Source organism: Lichenostomus cassidix, chromosome W (genome assembly GCF_008360975.1).
Source record: "Lichenostomus cassidix isolate B80296 chromosome W, HeHo_3.0, whole genome shotgun sequence".
In the NCBI taxonomy this organism is placed as follows: domain Eukaryota; kingdom Metazoa; phylum Chordata; class Aves; order Passeriformes; family Meliphagidae; genus Lichenostomus; species Lichenostomus cassidix.
In genome coordinates, this window is record NC_139510.1 from 6899427 (window position 1) to 6917021 (window position 17595).

The window sequence follows — 17595 nt, forward strand, 5'->3', positions numbered from 1 at the left end:
CTACAGCTATCCCAGTCATATAATAGCCTAACAAAGCTTCAAATCTGTATATAAAATTTGCTTAAAATGCTACTTTGTTTTTTTACAGCACAATGCAAGGCTTATCCATGTGCACAATAATGGTATGATTTTAAAATTTAAAGTTTACTGAAACAATTTAACAAGTTATACAGACTTTCAAGTATATGTAGCATTAATTTTAGTTTAAAATAAGTAGATTTTACTGAGTTTTATAATCAATGGGCATTAGTCCCTTAAGACAGAATGATTATCTAAATGGTTTTTTAACTATCTGAACTAATCTTAGTTTAAACTGGATTTCAGATAAATAACAGTAATGATGTTGTACGTGACAAAGCCAGGAGAACACATTTTCTTGGGGAAGGATGAGAAAGGAGAAAAAAAGGACAAGAAATACATGGTAAAAGAAGGAAAGATAAAGCAAAATATACTAAGCTACATGGAATAGGAGGGATGCAAGAAGAAATGGAATAATGTTGCAAAAAGGCAAACCTAGAAAATATTTGCTACAATCTATTTAGAAATATATGATGAACTAAAAGAATGTTTATGAAAATTACATCTTTTAGTGTAGTAAAACAGTTATAAGTAAAAATGGCATGGAGTAAAACAGTGAATGCTATTTCTCTCAATTGGAGTGAGAACACTGTAGAAATGACGTGAATATTTTCTATATCAGTTATTGACAAATAGACCTTGGCTTATTAAGAGATATCTTTATGAATTAAGAACACTGAATTATGAACATTGGAGTTCACTTAATTATATCTTAGAAAGTAGGCTACCAGGAAGTTGGGAAAAAAAAAGTAAAACTAAAAATACACATGAAAAATGTGAAGTTCAAAGACACTTTCTCCAAAATCTGACTGAATGAACACTCAAAACTTGATTTGTAAGAGAAACATAGTTATTCTTTCCATGAAACTTATTTCTAGTATCATTGTAAGAATCTTATTCAAGATACAATAGCAAAGAGACTGATATCAGATTAAAACTTTTTTTCCCCCTGGAAACTATGTCCCAAGTTATTTCAGAATATGTAAGAAATATATGACTTCATAAAACAGAAAATACACAAAAATACTGCAGGAAAGCTATAAACCTGAATTTTAAATGAATGCATTGCTCATGTGTGACACTGCTAGTAGACTCACGCCAATTGGATTGGAGTCATTAGAACCTTTACACATTACTAAAATATATAAATAACCACATACAATACAGACTACAAAAAAGCCTACTTCAGAAACATTTTAGAAAACATATATACACTGTATATGGCTCAGAGGGCTCTAAATTTACCAATTTTCTGCACATAAAATTGTGTGATTTCAAAGTCTATCCTTAGGAGCTGAACTCCATCAGAAAGTTTTCCATATGCTTTATTAAGAACATAAAAGTTTAATCTGAAATCTTTAGACTAAGCTGACAGCAAAGATGTCATAATTTTCTGTCTGACTCTAGATACCTATTATTGCTAGAACTGGAAATTTTGCCTGTTCTGAATATCAAAAAGGGAGAGGGGAAATGTTCATATTTCCAGGATAAATAGAAAATATTTAACAAGAAGGCTAGCATTTTACAAATAAGCAATACTCATGCGGAATTGTTAAATCTTTAAGGGTCAATACAGTCAAGTTAGTAGGAACAGATGTAGCAAAATAAATTCATTGTACAGATATCAACTCTGTACACATGCACATAAACATAGCTATAACATTCACAAAGATTTCTACATCATTTCTTATCAGATAAACTTTGTAAGAAAACATTTTAATCTCAAATTAATGAGCAATGATATACCCAGAACTGCATTCATAAATAATCCTGTGTACAGTTGAAATTCTCTCCTCTGACACTTTATCTGCCTATTTTTGAGACGACAGCTCTATAAACATAACTATATAAGAAATCTAAATGCTTTAAATGCTAAACAATAAAAAAGAACCCTGATCAGTTAATAGCATTGATTTCACAATGTGAAATTATCTACTTCAGTCGGAAACCAAAGAAAATAAAATTATAGCACCAAGAATAAAAAAGTGTTAAATCTGCAGAAGAGACAATCAAATATCAAACCTATGATCTGTTATGAATAAATTCCTGTCTATATGACTATTTTGATAATGCCAGTCTACTGTTTACCAGTTCCTTTCCTCTTTCTGCATACACTGGACCATAGAGACAACACTATCTGAATTCTCCTAAAGATAGAACTTTTTAATAATCTTATTGTCACACAGCCTAAAGTGTGGAGGCTTCCCAATAGAGCTGTATTTATAGTGTAAGAGGCAGACAGGGCTTTGTAACTGCCTTCTTATCTCATAATGTCAAAATATCCCTTAGAAAAAACACATTTCATTTCCAAATAAAAACATAAAAGAATCTTAGGGCTTTACATAGTATTTCACACCAGCTACAACAATTTAGTTACAGTAGTACCATTTCCTTATACAGACACACCTAATCATTCATATAGTAGTTATGTTTAACTAGATAAATTACCAGATTAAACTAATGTAACTGAAGTACATTTTAAGACTATTTAAGTGTTCCCACATTAGGAACTTCCATTGGAATAAAAAAATCATTTTAGTTACACTGTAGCAAGATTTCCAATAACCACAATCCTATAGACAAATTTCACTTTGTTCCCCAAAATCACCATATAAGCAAGCATATAATGTAATTATCAAACATTTGTGTTTAATTTCTAACCACAGGAGTAGCAAATCTAAAAGAACAGGAGTATACAAGATATAATGCAATTAACATTTAAAAAAAAATCTTACCTTTATTAGATTTGGATGACTTGATCTTGCTAGGTTTAAAACAAGAGCCCCTTGATTTATCTTCTCTATCCTTAATAAATTTCTGCACATCATCCAATGAAAGCTTTTGAAGGACAACTACAGGCTTAGCTCCTTTATTTAGATCTTCAACTAGCCCAATCTTCTCTACTTTGTCCTGTTCACCTTTAAATTCAGTTTTCCTTGATTCCTGAGTGACATTGACATCTTTATCACGCTTGATTTTTGGAATGACAAAATGTTTCAATGCACCGGATCTTGCCCCCAACAAATAACTGGGAAACTCTGCTTTATTGTCAGCATGTGCTTTATTACTATTTACTTTACTCTTATTACCATCTGTCCTTTGTTCATCCTTGCTGTTTTGTGATTTAAAACCAGGTTTATCAGGTCTTGATTTACTAGAATCTCCTCTACCTTCCTGTTTAATGCGAGGGCTGTCAGGTCTTGATTTCTGATCCCCAGAAGAAAACCTTTCCCTTGATTCACCAGACTCATGTCTATGTTTCCTTGCAAATTTCTCAGGTTTTGAACCATCAGATTTATTACCATGTTTAGAATCATGTTCACTTTTGTTTGAGGATCTCAAATATTCAGGTCTTCTGATCTTGGATGGATCTCCTCTGTATCTCTCTGACTCCTCTCTGTCCTCTGATCTTTGTTTGAGGCTATCATGGTCACGTCTTGGTGTATCAGAAACTGAGCGCCCATCAGGCCTCTGTTTTGTTGGATCAGGTCTACTTTCAGATTTTATCCTTGAAGGATCAGATTTCACATCTAGTTTGTGCCTAGATATTTCTATTTTCTTATCTGATAATGGTTTACTTGAGTCCCTCCTGTTATCATGTCTATGTTTTGGCATTTCGGGCCTGCTTTCATTCTTCTGTTTCGGTGTTTCAGGCCTCTGCCTTATTTCCTGTTTGCCATTATTTTGTTTTCCCTCATTTTGTTTCATCTCCATTTGCCTGCTCTGGTTTTGTTTTGATTCTGTTTGTCTGTTCTCATTTTGTTTCACTTCCATTTGTCTGCTTTCATGCTTGCTTTCACGTTTAGCTTCTACCTGTTTCTTCTCACTCTGTTTACTTTCCAACCGCCTGCTCACATTTTGCTGAAATTCCATTTGTCTGTTTTCATTTTGCTGGATATCTGTCTTTTGACCCCCAAAGTCTGATATTTTCTTAAAAAACTCGGGAGGGTTTTCAGGTTTAAATTTAAGAACTCCAACAGTGTCTTCTTGAGGAACACACACAAACCCATCATTATACTGCCTAATTTCTTCAGGTTTTTTGATGATGTCCAAATCCTGAGTTACTGTTGCCTGAGAGTCCACTCTTCCTGCTTGCTGCAGATCAATACTAACCATCAATGCTGGCCTTGTCCCATTTCCAGCAGAGCCTGTCTCCTGAGAAGCTGCTCTATTTCCTCCAGTAGTACCTCCAACCTCCTGTGGTTTGTTTTCTTGTTTTCGCTTCTTCAGAGGCTTATCTACAAATTAAAAGAGAAAAATCACAAATGCTATATATTAGAAATAGGCAAATGTCCAAGCAAAAATATCCATTCCCTCCACCCCCACCAATTAATCCTCCTCCACATGTATGTGCACACAAACAACAAAACCTATTGAATTTAAAGGCAAGAATAGAACTTCTTTAATACTTTTTAATGTATTTGTTATCAATCTACCACATGTGCCAATTAATCATTAAAAAACACCTTCAAAATATATGAAATCAGTTCCTGTACAATTCCCAAGAGAACTATCTAATAAAGAAGCTGCAATAATGGCAAAAAAAGAAAATTACAGTTGAAGCAAGTTTTGAGGAATACTACTATAAAAGATTCTCTTTGACAGATTCAGCATGGTTCATTATACATGAACTATGCAAGGATCTGCAATGATTAACACAGAGCTTTTCCCTACTTGATTCAGTTGGGCTTCACATATATTGTAGCCAGGGAACACATAAACAACAAACAAAAATCATTAAAATAAGTCCAACACTTCATGCTTCTCTTTGAAACAAGGAGTATATCAAGAGTTGGAGTCTATACCATATCACATATGAATAAGTGAGGGGCCACTACACACTTAAAAGCCTCAGTATTTTCCCCTTGCAATAATAATGCTTTTCATGGATGAAATAAAAAGTTCAGTGATAATTTTATGTAGTGTCAAGAGCTTGACTCTACAATAATCCTTTCAGTTTATATTTTTTTAAAAATCATTAAAAGTAGAATACAGAAAAATAGAAAGTGAGCCAAACACCCCCTCCTGTAATTTGGTAGAATCCATAGAAAGGAAAAGCATATGAAAATATCAAAAAGAGTATGTTCTATTCATTTAAAATACAACCTATTTATATTACCAACAGGATACCCTAAAATTAATTTCTACCATGAAACTCAAAAGCCCTACCTGCACTAAGGCTTATATTCTCATTTTGTAATGTCAATAAAAAAGATATTTTCTCTGTAATCAGGGAATATGATTTTAAGTCTATGTAATGACCAAACACACATTGAAAATTCTATCAAAATGTCTAGACCACAAATACAATATAAGAAAAATAACTTGGTTTGTGCTTAGATTTGTGGTGCCTTTTCACCAGATGCAATGAGCCAGCTCTCCTTTTGGGAGCAGGGGAAAAGTAGGGAGGATGTAATCAAGGAAGAAGGAATTAAACTCTTAACAAAAATACCCCCAACCTCTCAAATTGTAAACCAGAATTATAACTATTACTTCTAATTTCCTCTATACTTGTAGAAGATTCTGATTCAAAAGAATAAAAATTTTAAAGGATCATCTCCAAAATTAACATTAGAACACAGTAACAAGTAGCAAAATAGTCAACTCCATTGATGTGAACAGGTTTGTGGGTTTTTTCCCATCATTTTAATTCTCAAATCTATTTGTATATCTCTAACTTCCTAAATCTCCAAAATTATGTACAACATTTAATGGCTGGAAGAGAGTAAAGATGAATACAATAAACTCCACACAGAAACTGGTCAACTGCAAATAAGGAACTTTTCAAAGTAGGAACACTTGCCAACTTTATGATAAACATGTGAACCAAAATAAATTTGATGAAAGTGCAGCTTTTTAGCATGGCGATTTTTCCTCTTTCTGTCCAACAACAACAAAAACTGTTGGATTCATATGAGAGCTTATATAGATTAACTTCCTTACACTATTTATTAAATCAAAGGGGGGTTTTTTTGAAACCTTCATACAATGACAAAAAATATTTTGCTCCCTGTGACTAAGAAGGCTTTGACCTCACTGAGCTTCATAGCAGGTCTTAGGAATGACCATGAAGTAGAAGCTTCCAAACTGAGAGATTTCAAATTTGATTATTTTTTAAAAAACACATATACATTAATATACATACATACACACACACATATCACTACCTTCTTTCTCAATTAAAACTGTTGAAATTTTGAAACACAAATTGATAAACTTGTATTCTTATGAAAAAGTCAGTCAGCTTTTTCATTTTAATCCAGAAATGTCAGTCGCACTGAAAAAGTCCTGTAGATTTCTGATGGTGGATCTAGCTTTTAAGACGTTACTGTTACCAGTTATCCGCCCTGTCCCTTTAACTGAGGTTATCACCTGTAGCAGAAGGAAACACACACATTTCTACAAGTGTGTTTCATTGTCTAGTGCATCAGATTACGGCACTAGTGAAGACAGTTTGCATTAACCTAACCAGACTGAACAAGCCAGTTAAGAGCCAAGCAAATGGTTTCTTCTGCTACCCCTACTATAGGAGCAAGGCAAATGGTGAGGAGATGTGATGCCTTAAACTGATGTAGCTAGATCAACGAAAACTCACCTTTCAGAGCCCTCATGCTGAGGGCTCCAAGATTAAACAACTAAAACAATTCAAGTATGACTAATTTTCTCTCTTGAACTTCCATGGGCTCAAAATGCTGCCCTTCATCATCATCCAAAACATCAAATTGTAAGTTGAGAACATATGAATAGATGATTGCATCATGACTTGTCACATTTCCTCTAAATACAGAGCTCATTTCATGTACCTTCTTTGCTTCTCTTGACAACTCAGTACTGATGTTTAGTAAGTTATAACCACAACCTGTTGATATATTATCTGAGAAGAAAGTAATGCCTTCAAAGTTTTATTTTCCTTGATGTCAAGGTGATTGCAAATGGAGTTACAGATTGTTCACAGATTACTTGATATTTCCAGTGCATCTTGAGGGTGGTCCTCAGAACTAGACATGATCATTACAGTTTTGCCTCTATGAGAGTTCTGGACCTAGGACAAAAAAGCTGACCCAAGTATATGAAAAGAAGCAAGTTCACAGACAATACAAAACTAGGAAGACTTCTTGACTCCCTCGAAGGCAGAGAGGCCCTGCAGAGAGACCCAGACAAATGAAGGGGCTGGGCAATCATCAACCATATGAAGTTCAACAAGGGCAAGTGCTGGATCCTGCACCTGGGATAGGGCAACCCTGGATGTATGGACAGACTGGGGAATGAGAGGCTGGAGAGCAGCTGTGGGAAGGGGCCTGATGGTCCTGGTTGATGGCCAGTCAGCAGTGCCCTGGCACCCAGGAAGGCCAATCGTGTCCTGGACTGCATCAGGCACAGCATTGCCAGCAGGTCAAGGGAGAGGATTGTCCCTCTCTGCTCTGCACTGGTGCGGCCTCACCTTGAGTACTGGGAGAAGTTTTGGGCACCACAGTATAAGGAAGACATTAAGCTATTGGAGAACATCCAAAGGAGGGCATGAGGATGGTGAAGGGCCTGAGGGGAAGCTGTATGAGGAGTATCTGAGGTCACTTGGCTTGTTCAGCCTGAAGAAAAAAGAAATTGAGGAGAAACCTCACAGGGGTCTGCAGCTTCCTCAAAAGGGGCAGCAGAGGGGCAGGTGCTGAGACCTGCTCTTGGGTGGCCAGTGACAGGACCTGAGGGAATGGCTGGAGCTGTGTCAGGGGAGGTTCAGGTTGGATATCAAGAGAAGGTTCTTCACACAGAGGGTGGTTGGGCACTGAACAGGCTCCTGAGGGAAGCAGTCACAGCCCAAAGGCTGCCAGAACTCAAGGAGCATTTGGACAACGCTCTCAGGAACAGGGTGGGATTGTCGAGGTGTCATGTGCAGGGCCAGGAGTTGGACTTGATGATCCTTGTGGGTCCCTTCCAGCTCAGGATATTCTATGAAAATATCAGGTTGAACTAGTACATTCAAGGTAGGATGAGTACATAGTACCGCTATCTTCACTGAGCATAATGGAAAAACTCCACTGAATGGGCACAAATACATTTTTGGTTGCCACCATAGCTGCAGAAATATGATAGGTGAAAAGCACCATTGGGCTTTATCAAATTCTGAATTCACTTTGAACTACATGAGAATAAACAACAGAGTATTGGAGAAGTGAGGAGAGAGTAATTAACCTCTGAAAACAGATGTCTTTAAGTCTTCTCTTTTAAAATCAAATATATGCAAGTTTGCATAAATCTGTCTTGTTAAGGCATGAGTCCCAAGACCCCATAGGGTCTTAATGAACAGATGAACTTAGGAACTTTACAATATCCATTCAAATATTCTTCATAATCTTCAAGATATCAGTATCCAAGCTTCATCCACTTCATTCCATAGATGATAGAATTTATTACCAGGATCTAGGAGTTTGCAAAAATATAACACTAACATTTTTCTTTCAAATCCTGCAGACCTAGGTTCAAAGCTTGCCACAGTTCTGAAGAGGTAGGTTCACATGCTCTTGAAGCAATAAAGTGTGATCAGGATCTTTTTGCTTCACTCTTTACAGCAATTTTTCTAATAGAAGGAATATGTAGTAAGTCATAGAAGAGCTTTCTGACTATATTATAGATCAGGTATCCAAGTTTATTGTTCTCAGATTCTTTTCTTTTTAGAAATATTATTCACTCCTCCCCCTTCCCTGCCTCCTAAGAACACAGATACATCAAAAATGTATCTACATTTTGTTCAATTACTTGAACAAATTTATGACTGTTCAGAGCACAGTCTGATCCCAGTTGTTCTCCTATGTGTGCATTGGTTTTGCTTGGCAAATTAGCATGGACATTCTCTTCACATTGCAACATGCTCACCAAAAGGCAGTGCCTTGGTACTCAAAGCAAGATCATAAACTATCTTATTCTAAAAACAGCAGAGATGTTCTGTCAAATTAAATGGGTCACTGTGGTGCAAGAAACAAAATATTACAGGAACCACAAGTTTGAAATGGATTTCCAAGCAGTTGTGTCTCACCTGTCCTGTTATGAACAGTATTCCTGGAGACAGGTTGTGGCCTTCATCTTTGGAAATATCTGCATGTCAAAACAATGAGTACTTTCAGATTTAGAAATTAATTACTGCAGAACCTCTGTGCAAAAACACATTGCACTGGAATAACCACAGATACCTTTGAATATATTTCTGCTGAAACTGCAAGTCAACTGTGATTTGCAGCATATCCATGCTGAAAATGGATATACTTGGAAGCTGAGCAAGTATTAGGGACAGTAGCTGGATGAGGAGAGCTGTATTAAAGAAGTATCTGCATTCTTCCATTTATTCTGAAATCTTTCCAAAGCAGCAGCCAGAACACCACTAGTGCTGAAGTCTCTGATGTTACTGCTTTCTTGCAAACCCGATGATTGTCTTAAGTCTCAGATTAAACTTTTTCAACAAATGAGTATACTAGGATGATAGCCCAAAAACCTCTAAAACCGCATGTCCTAGCAGATGGAAATGGGTGTTTTGTAAATACTTGCGAAAAGGTAACAAGCCTAAATAAGAACCACATGCATGGTTGCTGAGCTTTGTTATAGCAGAATGGTAACACTCCGTAAATTAATATTGTTTGGTAAACTTTAAAATCCAGAGATTTCTGATTTATCTTGAAGACATGACATATAAATTACCACTTCCCCATTTACACCTTGTAAGGAATTCAGTTGGAGACTTCATATCCAAGATGGATAAATATGAATGTACTCCTTTTCAGAACCACAAAGATTGATCCTCTAACGCTGAATTCTGTTTGAACCATTTTGATGACTCCAGTACAAACTTTTTGCATAACAATTAAGAGTGTAATATTTTAAAGCTCTAACACTCTTCAGAGATTATTGGGATATGCCTCCACTCATTTGAAATACCACTTATTTGCATTATTTAAATCAGCAGTGAATAAATTTATCCCAAATATACCAGTTCTAAGCAGTTATTACTTATTGTCAAACCTTCAGTTTTTGAACATCAAAGACAAGTCAGCCAGAGGCCAATTACGAGCTTATTTTATTTAATCTAACAGTCAAGACTAGGAATTTTCAACAAATAATACATAACCAGATGCCTAAATAACAAATCTATGTTTACTGACAACCCTTTTCTTTTCCTAGTTATTTTTCACATATTTCTTCAAAGATGTGCAAGTGCCCTGTCCCCCCCCAACCAATAGTGTTGTATAGACCACAAGAATCTAAACCAATCAATATAATCTGGATATAAGTAAGATTTAAAATTACTTTAATGGTACTGATGGATGACATATCAGTGGAGTAAGGGCAAATATCCATTTTTAACTTTCTACTCTAATGAATATTCAGCATTAGTAGACATGAGAGGTTGTTCTCACCTTACCTCCCCCCCAAACCATATTCTAATAAGCAAATAATCAAACAACTAAAGAGATCCCTTCCATCACTAGAAGAGATTCCCATAGCACTAGCTACTCTCCTTGAAGGAGAGACTCAGTAAACATAAGTCAAAAATTTTAGTCTCACTGCTTGCTCCCTTACAGAAGAAACTAAGAAAGTAAAGTCATGAACCTGATATAGGAAGCTTTATAGAACAGAACATAATTACAAAGGCTCCAAAGTAGAGACCAGAGGGCTTCCAGCTGCTGTAGTTCAGAGGAAGGGATTTCCAAGAATCTGGACAGAAACAGCTGATAATTTTTAGCAATCTGTCAAGAGACTTTATCAAACTTTTGGCCACTGTGCAAAAAAGAAAGTCCATCAAGAGGGATGCTTAAACTCATTCAGGAAATAAAACAACCACAAACCAAATCAAAACCCCTAAAAGGACTACAGGAATCTCTGATGTGCCTTAGGGTGTAGCACAATTCATAATCTTCATTTTGGTAAAGTTCTGTTAGTTTTCTTAAATATGACAATAATGTAATCAGCATAACGGGAGGATGAAATATGATCTTATGAATTTTTCTGCTTAAGAATGTTTGGTAACTCATTATTCCCTGTCAACTATAGTAATACAAAAGAAATTTTACACTAGATAATAACAAGAATTGATCTACAGCAAATTATAATCAAGCATCTCCACTTGTTTAAAGACTGGAAGCTGTAATTTAACCTCCATGAACTGTTTTCATAAACAATGTGATTTCAATTTATCTATGAGAAAGATTTTTCTGAAGCAAATTCAGGGATTTATCCATGTGATTGTTTTGTGAAGAATTATAGTTTTGTAAACTCAATTGTTAAAAAATCTGAGAAAAACCTGAAGTGTGAATACTTTTTAAATACATAATGCAGCACCTAACTTCACAAGAAAAAGGCAACACACTAACAGTAGATTTAATGAAGACTAATTATTTCATGTATCACTTACAGATTAACATTTCCAATCAGTTTCAAATTCATTTGTAGGAACAACAAACTTTGGAAATAAGCAAATTACTTTAAAATTTATTGAACACTTTTAATCTCCCTTCCAGATGGTGATTTTATTCTGACATCATACCTTGCATTCAAAAATATCTTTAATTAACTAGATCCAGTAACATTTATACAGGATGATAATGAAAACAAGTCTGTGTCATCATCTTAGGTTGATGTTGGAGTGAACTTAGTGACTATGAGCTATAGAAATGCTGGGCTTACACTGTTAATAAGCTTTTTTAATTATACATGCTGTTCTTTATCAAAATTTAAATCCATTACGGAGAAGTGACTGTCCCAGAACAAAATAAAGTTATTACTGGGTAAGTAATATTATAAATCCTCCCATCCATTTAACAGGTACAATCAAGGGCATCTGCTACATGCATATTATATTTAATTTTCTTATCTTAGTTCATGCTATAAATAAAAATAAAATACACTTCTTACTAAACTGAGTTTTAGTTATTTTCTACACCTCCTTACAAGAGCAGATTTCTGCACTACACTATATAAAGCACAACTTGGATAAATGTGGGAATTTGCTTTCATGTTACACAAGAGCACCAAAGGAAAGTAAACACCATTAAAAAATATGCCTCTACTTTTTTAAAAAAGTGCTTTTCAGTATTACATTCTTTAAAAATATAAAAGAAAGCAATTTTCCCTAGATAGTTGGAAACACTGCAACACTTCATCACAATTTCTCTAGACAGAAATTTCTTCCCCTTACTTTTCCTAAAACATGTCTGAACATAAAACAAAAAAGTTTTTCATCTATAGGAATTGGATATTGCAAATCTGCTTTTTCTTGGGAAAGCTACATCAGGTGCCAGTTTCATCTAATACATAACACTACAAAATGCAGACCTAATGAAAGTTTGTATACACAAAATACATGGTACCCAATTCTCACACTGTCCTACTACATAGAGACATAATAATTTGTATTTTACACTGTCTCATTTCGTCTTCTGGTATTAATAACTGTAATCTTCAGCAAGATTACTATACAAATGACTACACTCGTATCTCTATTTTAAAGTAAATAACCCCTCATAACATATTTTTGAAAATTAATGGTAATATACTGGCTATAATTACACGTTCTGTCATTTCATTCATTGGCTACATAAAATTAAATGTAAACAAACTATTAATTCTTGATAGTGTTCTTCTGTCTCTTTGTGGGACTTTTGGGGGGGAGATGGGTAATGGGGAAAAGGGAAAGGAGCTGAATAAGAACTTAAAAGGTAAGAGAAAAAGTTTACTTACCCATAAATGTAGTTTTGAGTTTTGCTCCGGCAGATTCACACTCTTGGGATGGGTGTGTCTGCTGCTATGGGCTTGGAATGAACCAAAAAAAGAAGGGCCCACAGCAGGCATCAAAATGCCCCCTAACTGATCCAGTTATTGGAAATAAAGTTATTACAGTTTCACTTCTCCCTAATTCAAAGAATCTACAGTAAGATTCCAAAATAGGTTAAATGGATCCTCGGAGGTAAAATATATAGGGGAAAAAAACCCAAAGAAATGAGTAGGTTTGTCTCGTTTAAAAAATGCTTCTAATCCTTTTACGTTTAAAAACATATATATTAGCCTCACGATTAAATGGTTAGTGATGAATGATTTCATTATTTTTCTTGCAAACACCAGAAAACAGTGCCTTTTACAAGTAAAAGTAGAACTCCTTAATCTGCTAAAACAGCTGCATCATATAAAAGTGTCTTTGAAGTAGCCTAAAATTTAACAATGAACACACAATACTATGTATGGAAGAGCTCAAATTAAAACTTAGCAAATCCAAATAAAAAACTAAAACAATTTGAAAAAGAGTCTCTGAAAAAAGATGGGTTGCTTTCTGTTTTTTCAAGTAATTTTCAAGATTATCTTCCCTTCTCCTCTTTCTAGAAGACTCAGAGCTCCTTTTAAACATCAATATCGTAAATATTTTTGATTCACAGTATTTGGGAGTTTTAAAAAAAGCAGGAAAGATCTTGAGGTAGAAACTTTGAACCAGGAAATTAATTAAGTAATAGATCTAAATCTCAATTAACAAGAAGAACTTAATGTAATGTTCTGGGAAAGGTTTAGACTGAAAGTGACTGACTAGTTTTGAATTACCTGACTCTAAACAACAATGTGACTACAGACAGTGATTAGAAGAAAGTGTGCATGAAGCTTCATTATTTCTAATTTCTTTAGAAAGGTATTGTTAAGATAACTTTCCTGTCTGACCAGTCAGGAGCCATTCTGGTAGTTACACTCGCACCACCAGAGACTGTCACTGCTGGGACCAAAGTCCCTTCACAGCAGGCAACTCCAGTTAACCAACGGGTGCCCCGTTTGACTCCCTACCACACGACACTCACAGTCAGACAAGTTTCCCATACCAGCTCGGCCGCAGGCTTCCCACAGCAGAGCCCCGGACACCTGGTTCCTTTCAGTAATTGAATCATGTTGCAGTGACATAACAACAGCTCGAGCTGGTGCCCCCGGGAAGGGATCCCAACCAAAGAATCCCTGGGCTTTGGTACCCTCACAGTTTGTGCCCCCATAGTCTGGGGTCTTCTTGCTGAGTCATCCGCTCCTGCTGAGTCTCTGAGTGGCTGGTCACCTGGCTGGCTCTGCAGGTCCTCGTGCCCTTTGTTAGGCAAAGGATTGGCACCAGTTCACGGCTCATTGCCTGGGGCTCCAGCCATTTCCCACCACCCAGAGCCCAATCTGCATCTCCCACTTCAGTTGCACACTGAGCTATCTGCAGTAACAGTATTTCTCAACAGTATCCTCATGTACTTAAGCAGAAGATGGTTTACTTCTTGTCGACTTGTGGAAAAAGATAATCCCTTTCTGTATTAATCCTTCTGAATTGTCTTTTTTAAATTCAGATAATCTGAGTCTTGATAAACAATAGAAGGATCTATCTGTGATATTACATAACCTTTCAGAAAAGAAGACCTAACATTGATTAACAACTTGTATCTGATGAGGGTATAGAGGCCACTGTGAGGGGAGGCAATGGGAATTGGAAACCTGAGTCTTGTCATGTTCCATGGACTCATTTGTTCTGAAGATATTAAATATAATAGATGCATTAGACTGTAACTTTCAGTGCTAAGTGCCTTGATCTCCAAACTCTTCAATCATTCCTTTAATTAACAGACACAAATTACTTACAAGATGAATCAATACAGAGAGACTTCCTTGATGGAAAAAAACAGGAAGAGATAGATTCTTGTCCTTCCACACAGAGGACAAGGACAAAACTAAATTTTCAAATTTTTCTTCCCTCTATAATGATAAAAAGACCATATAATCCACTAAATCCAAAATCCAAATAGATCAAAACGATAAAAGTATAAAAACAGAGCTCTGAAAAGCACTCAGCTATGGAGGCAAAAGGTCTATATTGTAAAATCTCTCCTTACGCATATCTGATAGACATTAGATCAAATCAGAGAGATTTTGCATTAGTGATTTTTGCACTAAGAATTCCTTTTTCAGAAACCAAAGGCATGACAATAAGGTTCCAGAAAAATACACTGCTTTTCAAATGTCAGCACTTCTGAAAAGCCCTGTATTAGTTTCACCTCTGGAATGGAGACTGCCTCCCTACTTTGAGATACTTTGGTGGGAGCTAAATATTTTAACAGCTTTGTAAGAATTAGGAATTTATTACAGAAAGTACTATAATTTCCAAAGGACTGCAATCTGCATTTCCCACCTCTACCAAACATTATAAAGGCATCTCAGCATTGAAAATCCCCAAAACCTTAGTATTGCCTTAGGCAAGTGTAATAGTTGTATAAATTTTAGCAAGAACTTCCCCAAAAAAAATCTCTGCCTCTCCTCTGGAATAAACAGTTCCACCACACTATTGGTTCCCAACCTCAGAAAGAACATGTCATATCCATGCAAAGCCTTACTGTTAAAAAAGAAGCATCTAAAAACATCTGATGAAGCATAGTACTGTAGAGATTTCATGTCAGCCATACGAGGAGCGGCTAAGGTCACTTGGCTTGTTCGGACTGGAGAAGAGGAGACTAAGGTCAGACCTCATCGCTGTCTACAACTTCCTCACAAGGGGCAGCAGAGGGGCGGGTGCTGAGCCCTGCTCTCTGGTGACCAGTGACAGGACATGAGGGAATGGCTGGAGGTGTATCAGGTGAGGTTTAGGTTGGATATCAGGAAAAGGTTCTTCACACAGAGGGTAGTTGGGCACTGAACAGGCTCCCCAAGGCAGTGGTCACAGCACCAAGCCTGTCAAGAGTTAAAGAAGCCCTTGGACAATGCTCTCAGGCACATGGTAGGATTGTTGGGGTGTCATGTGCAGGGCCAGGAGTTGGACTCAATGATCCTTGTGGGTCCCTGCCAACTCAGGATATTCTATGGTTCTATGGCTCTACGATTCTAAAAAAATGACACAAAAGATCACTAATCTTATATCAAAACTTGCGAGTACAATTCTACTCAAAGTAATTTATGGAAGACAACACCACATGCCTACACAGAAAGTGTAGTGTGACTGTAATATATATTCCCATGCCTCAATTACAAAAGCAGCAATGCTTTCAAAAGCATTTCAAAAGCATTTGCTTTCATGCAGATTTTACCATGTGCTAGCACCTAGAGTAAGATCTCTAGAGGGACACTTGCTATGTGCACCATCAGCTAGCACTATACATCCCTGTTCTAATTAGACTGAGTGCATGCTACAAGCATGCTCTTTTCTTGACATAATATGATCTGAAGTTACAGTAGATGTACTAAAATGAACAAATTCCAGGCTTTTGCATAAATACAGTAAGCAACTTGACAAAAATGAATGGCATATTTAGGAGTTACTGGATATTTTTCTAACATATTCCCATAGGAACAATAGAGGAAGCTTCTTCCTGCAGTCACACCAAACCAAATTACTCTAACTAGAACAATCCCTGAGCATATCAACTTGTAGACATAGTACAAACTTACAAGCAATGGGAAAAGTGTTACAAAAAAATAAGAATCATATTTCTCCAAGGTATGAATTTTTCAGGAAATCTGTCCCAAGACTGCTAAAAATGCTTCTACACAATACTATTAATTCCCAGCTGAAACCTCAGCAGCTAAAGTGAGAAGAGCTGCTGTCTGGCATGGGGGCAACTTACTAGCAGTGAATAAATGGTCATCATTTGTCCCAATATAAGGCAGCAATTCTTGCACCTGATCCACAGTAATTGTAGGAACTCAGGAAGAACTGAGACTTACCAGAGGATACAGGTAGAAGGGAAGCATAAGGTTGGAATCCTTAATTGATAAGATATATATTGAACAGTGGTGAAAGGGAGAAATCACATTCTATAAAAATCACTTCTTTCTCCAGAAGAAACAAATCAGAGTCTGCCCATGGCTATGTAATTACGGTTAACAAACTTCACAACTCATGTTCAATATCTCTTGAAAGCCAGAACAAAACAGAAAGAGTGTTTTAGTCTCATTCTAAGTATTTGAAGATTGCTGTGCGCCATCAAAAACACAGTGCATTTTTTGAGATGCTTCTCAGCTAAAATGTGCTAGAGAATCTACTCAAAGTATGGGGATATAAAAGTAGCTTTTTAAGTAGTAGAAGACAAATGACAAGCTCTCCATAAATAAACTTAAAATTAGTAGAAATGTAGGCAAAGTAACCAATTTTACCATTTCATTAAATCAAAATTAAAGGCAGTAGAGATTTCTTTTAAGGTGAGCACTCATTTTCTTTGTATATTCACAGTGTTTTCTAACAAGACTTGATTTAGTTATCAAATGAGAAACACCTAAAAAGTTAATCCTTTTAAGTAACTGCAACAAGAACATTTACATACACACAAACACAACACTCTCTCACTCTCTATCTTCAGGCATCTTTAAAAACAGAAAAAAAAAATTATCTTTGAATAGGAAGAAAACTTGTTCACTCTCTGCTGGTTAAACATCCAAACCATATGTAAATTCAGTTGCTTCCATGCAAGTATGTCCAAAATAGACCATTGTTACCTATGAACTTCTAAAATCAGAATTTATGCTGTTTTCCACTCTGCAAATTTTTAT

At 36.0% G+C, this 17595-nt stretch overlaps 1 protein-coding gene across 7 annotated transcripts in view; it reads right to left on the minus strand.

Annotated features, from left to right (window-relative positions):
- Window positions 1-17595, minus strand: part of LOC146425412 (nipped-B-like protein) — a 163505-nt gene that overhangs the window by 56100 nt on the left and 89810 nt on the right. For 5 of the 7 annotated variants that reach the window (XM_085041551.1, XM_085041549.1, XM_085041548.1 and 2 more), the window contains one exon: window positions 2814-4316. The exons of the other annotated variants lie outside the window; for them this stretch is intronic. In XM_085041551.1, coding sequence (XP_084897677.1) covers window positions 2814-4316 — 1503 coding nt within the window. The remainder of the gene's footprint in view (window positions 1-2813; window positions 4317-17595) is intronic. 7 annotated transcript variants of the gene reach the window in all.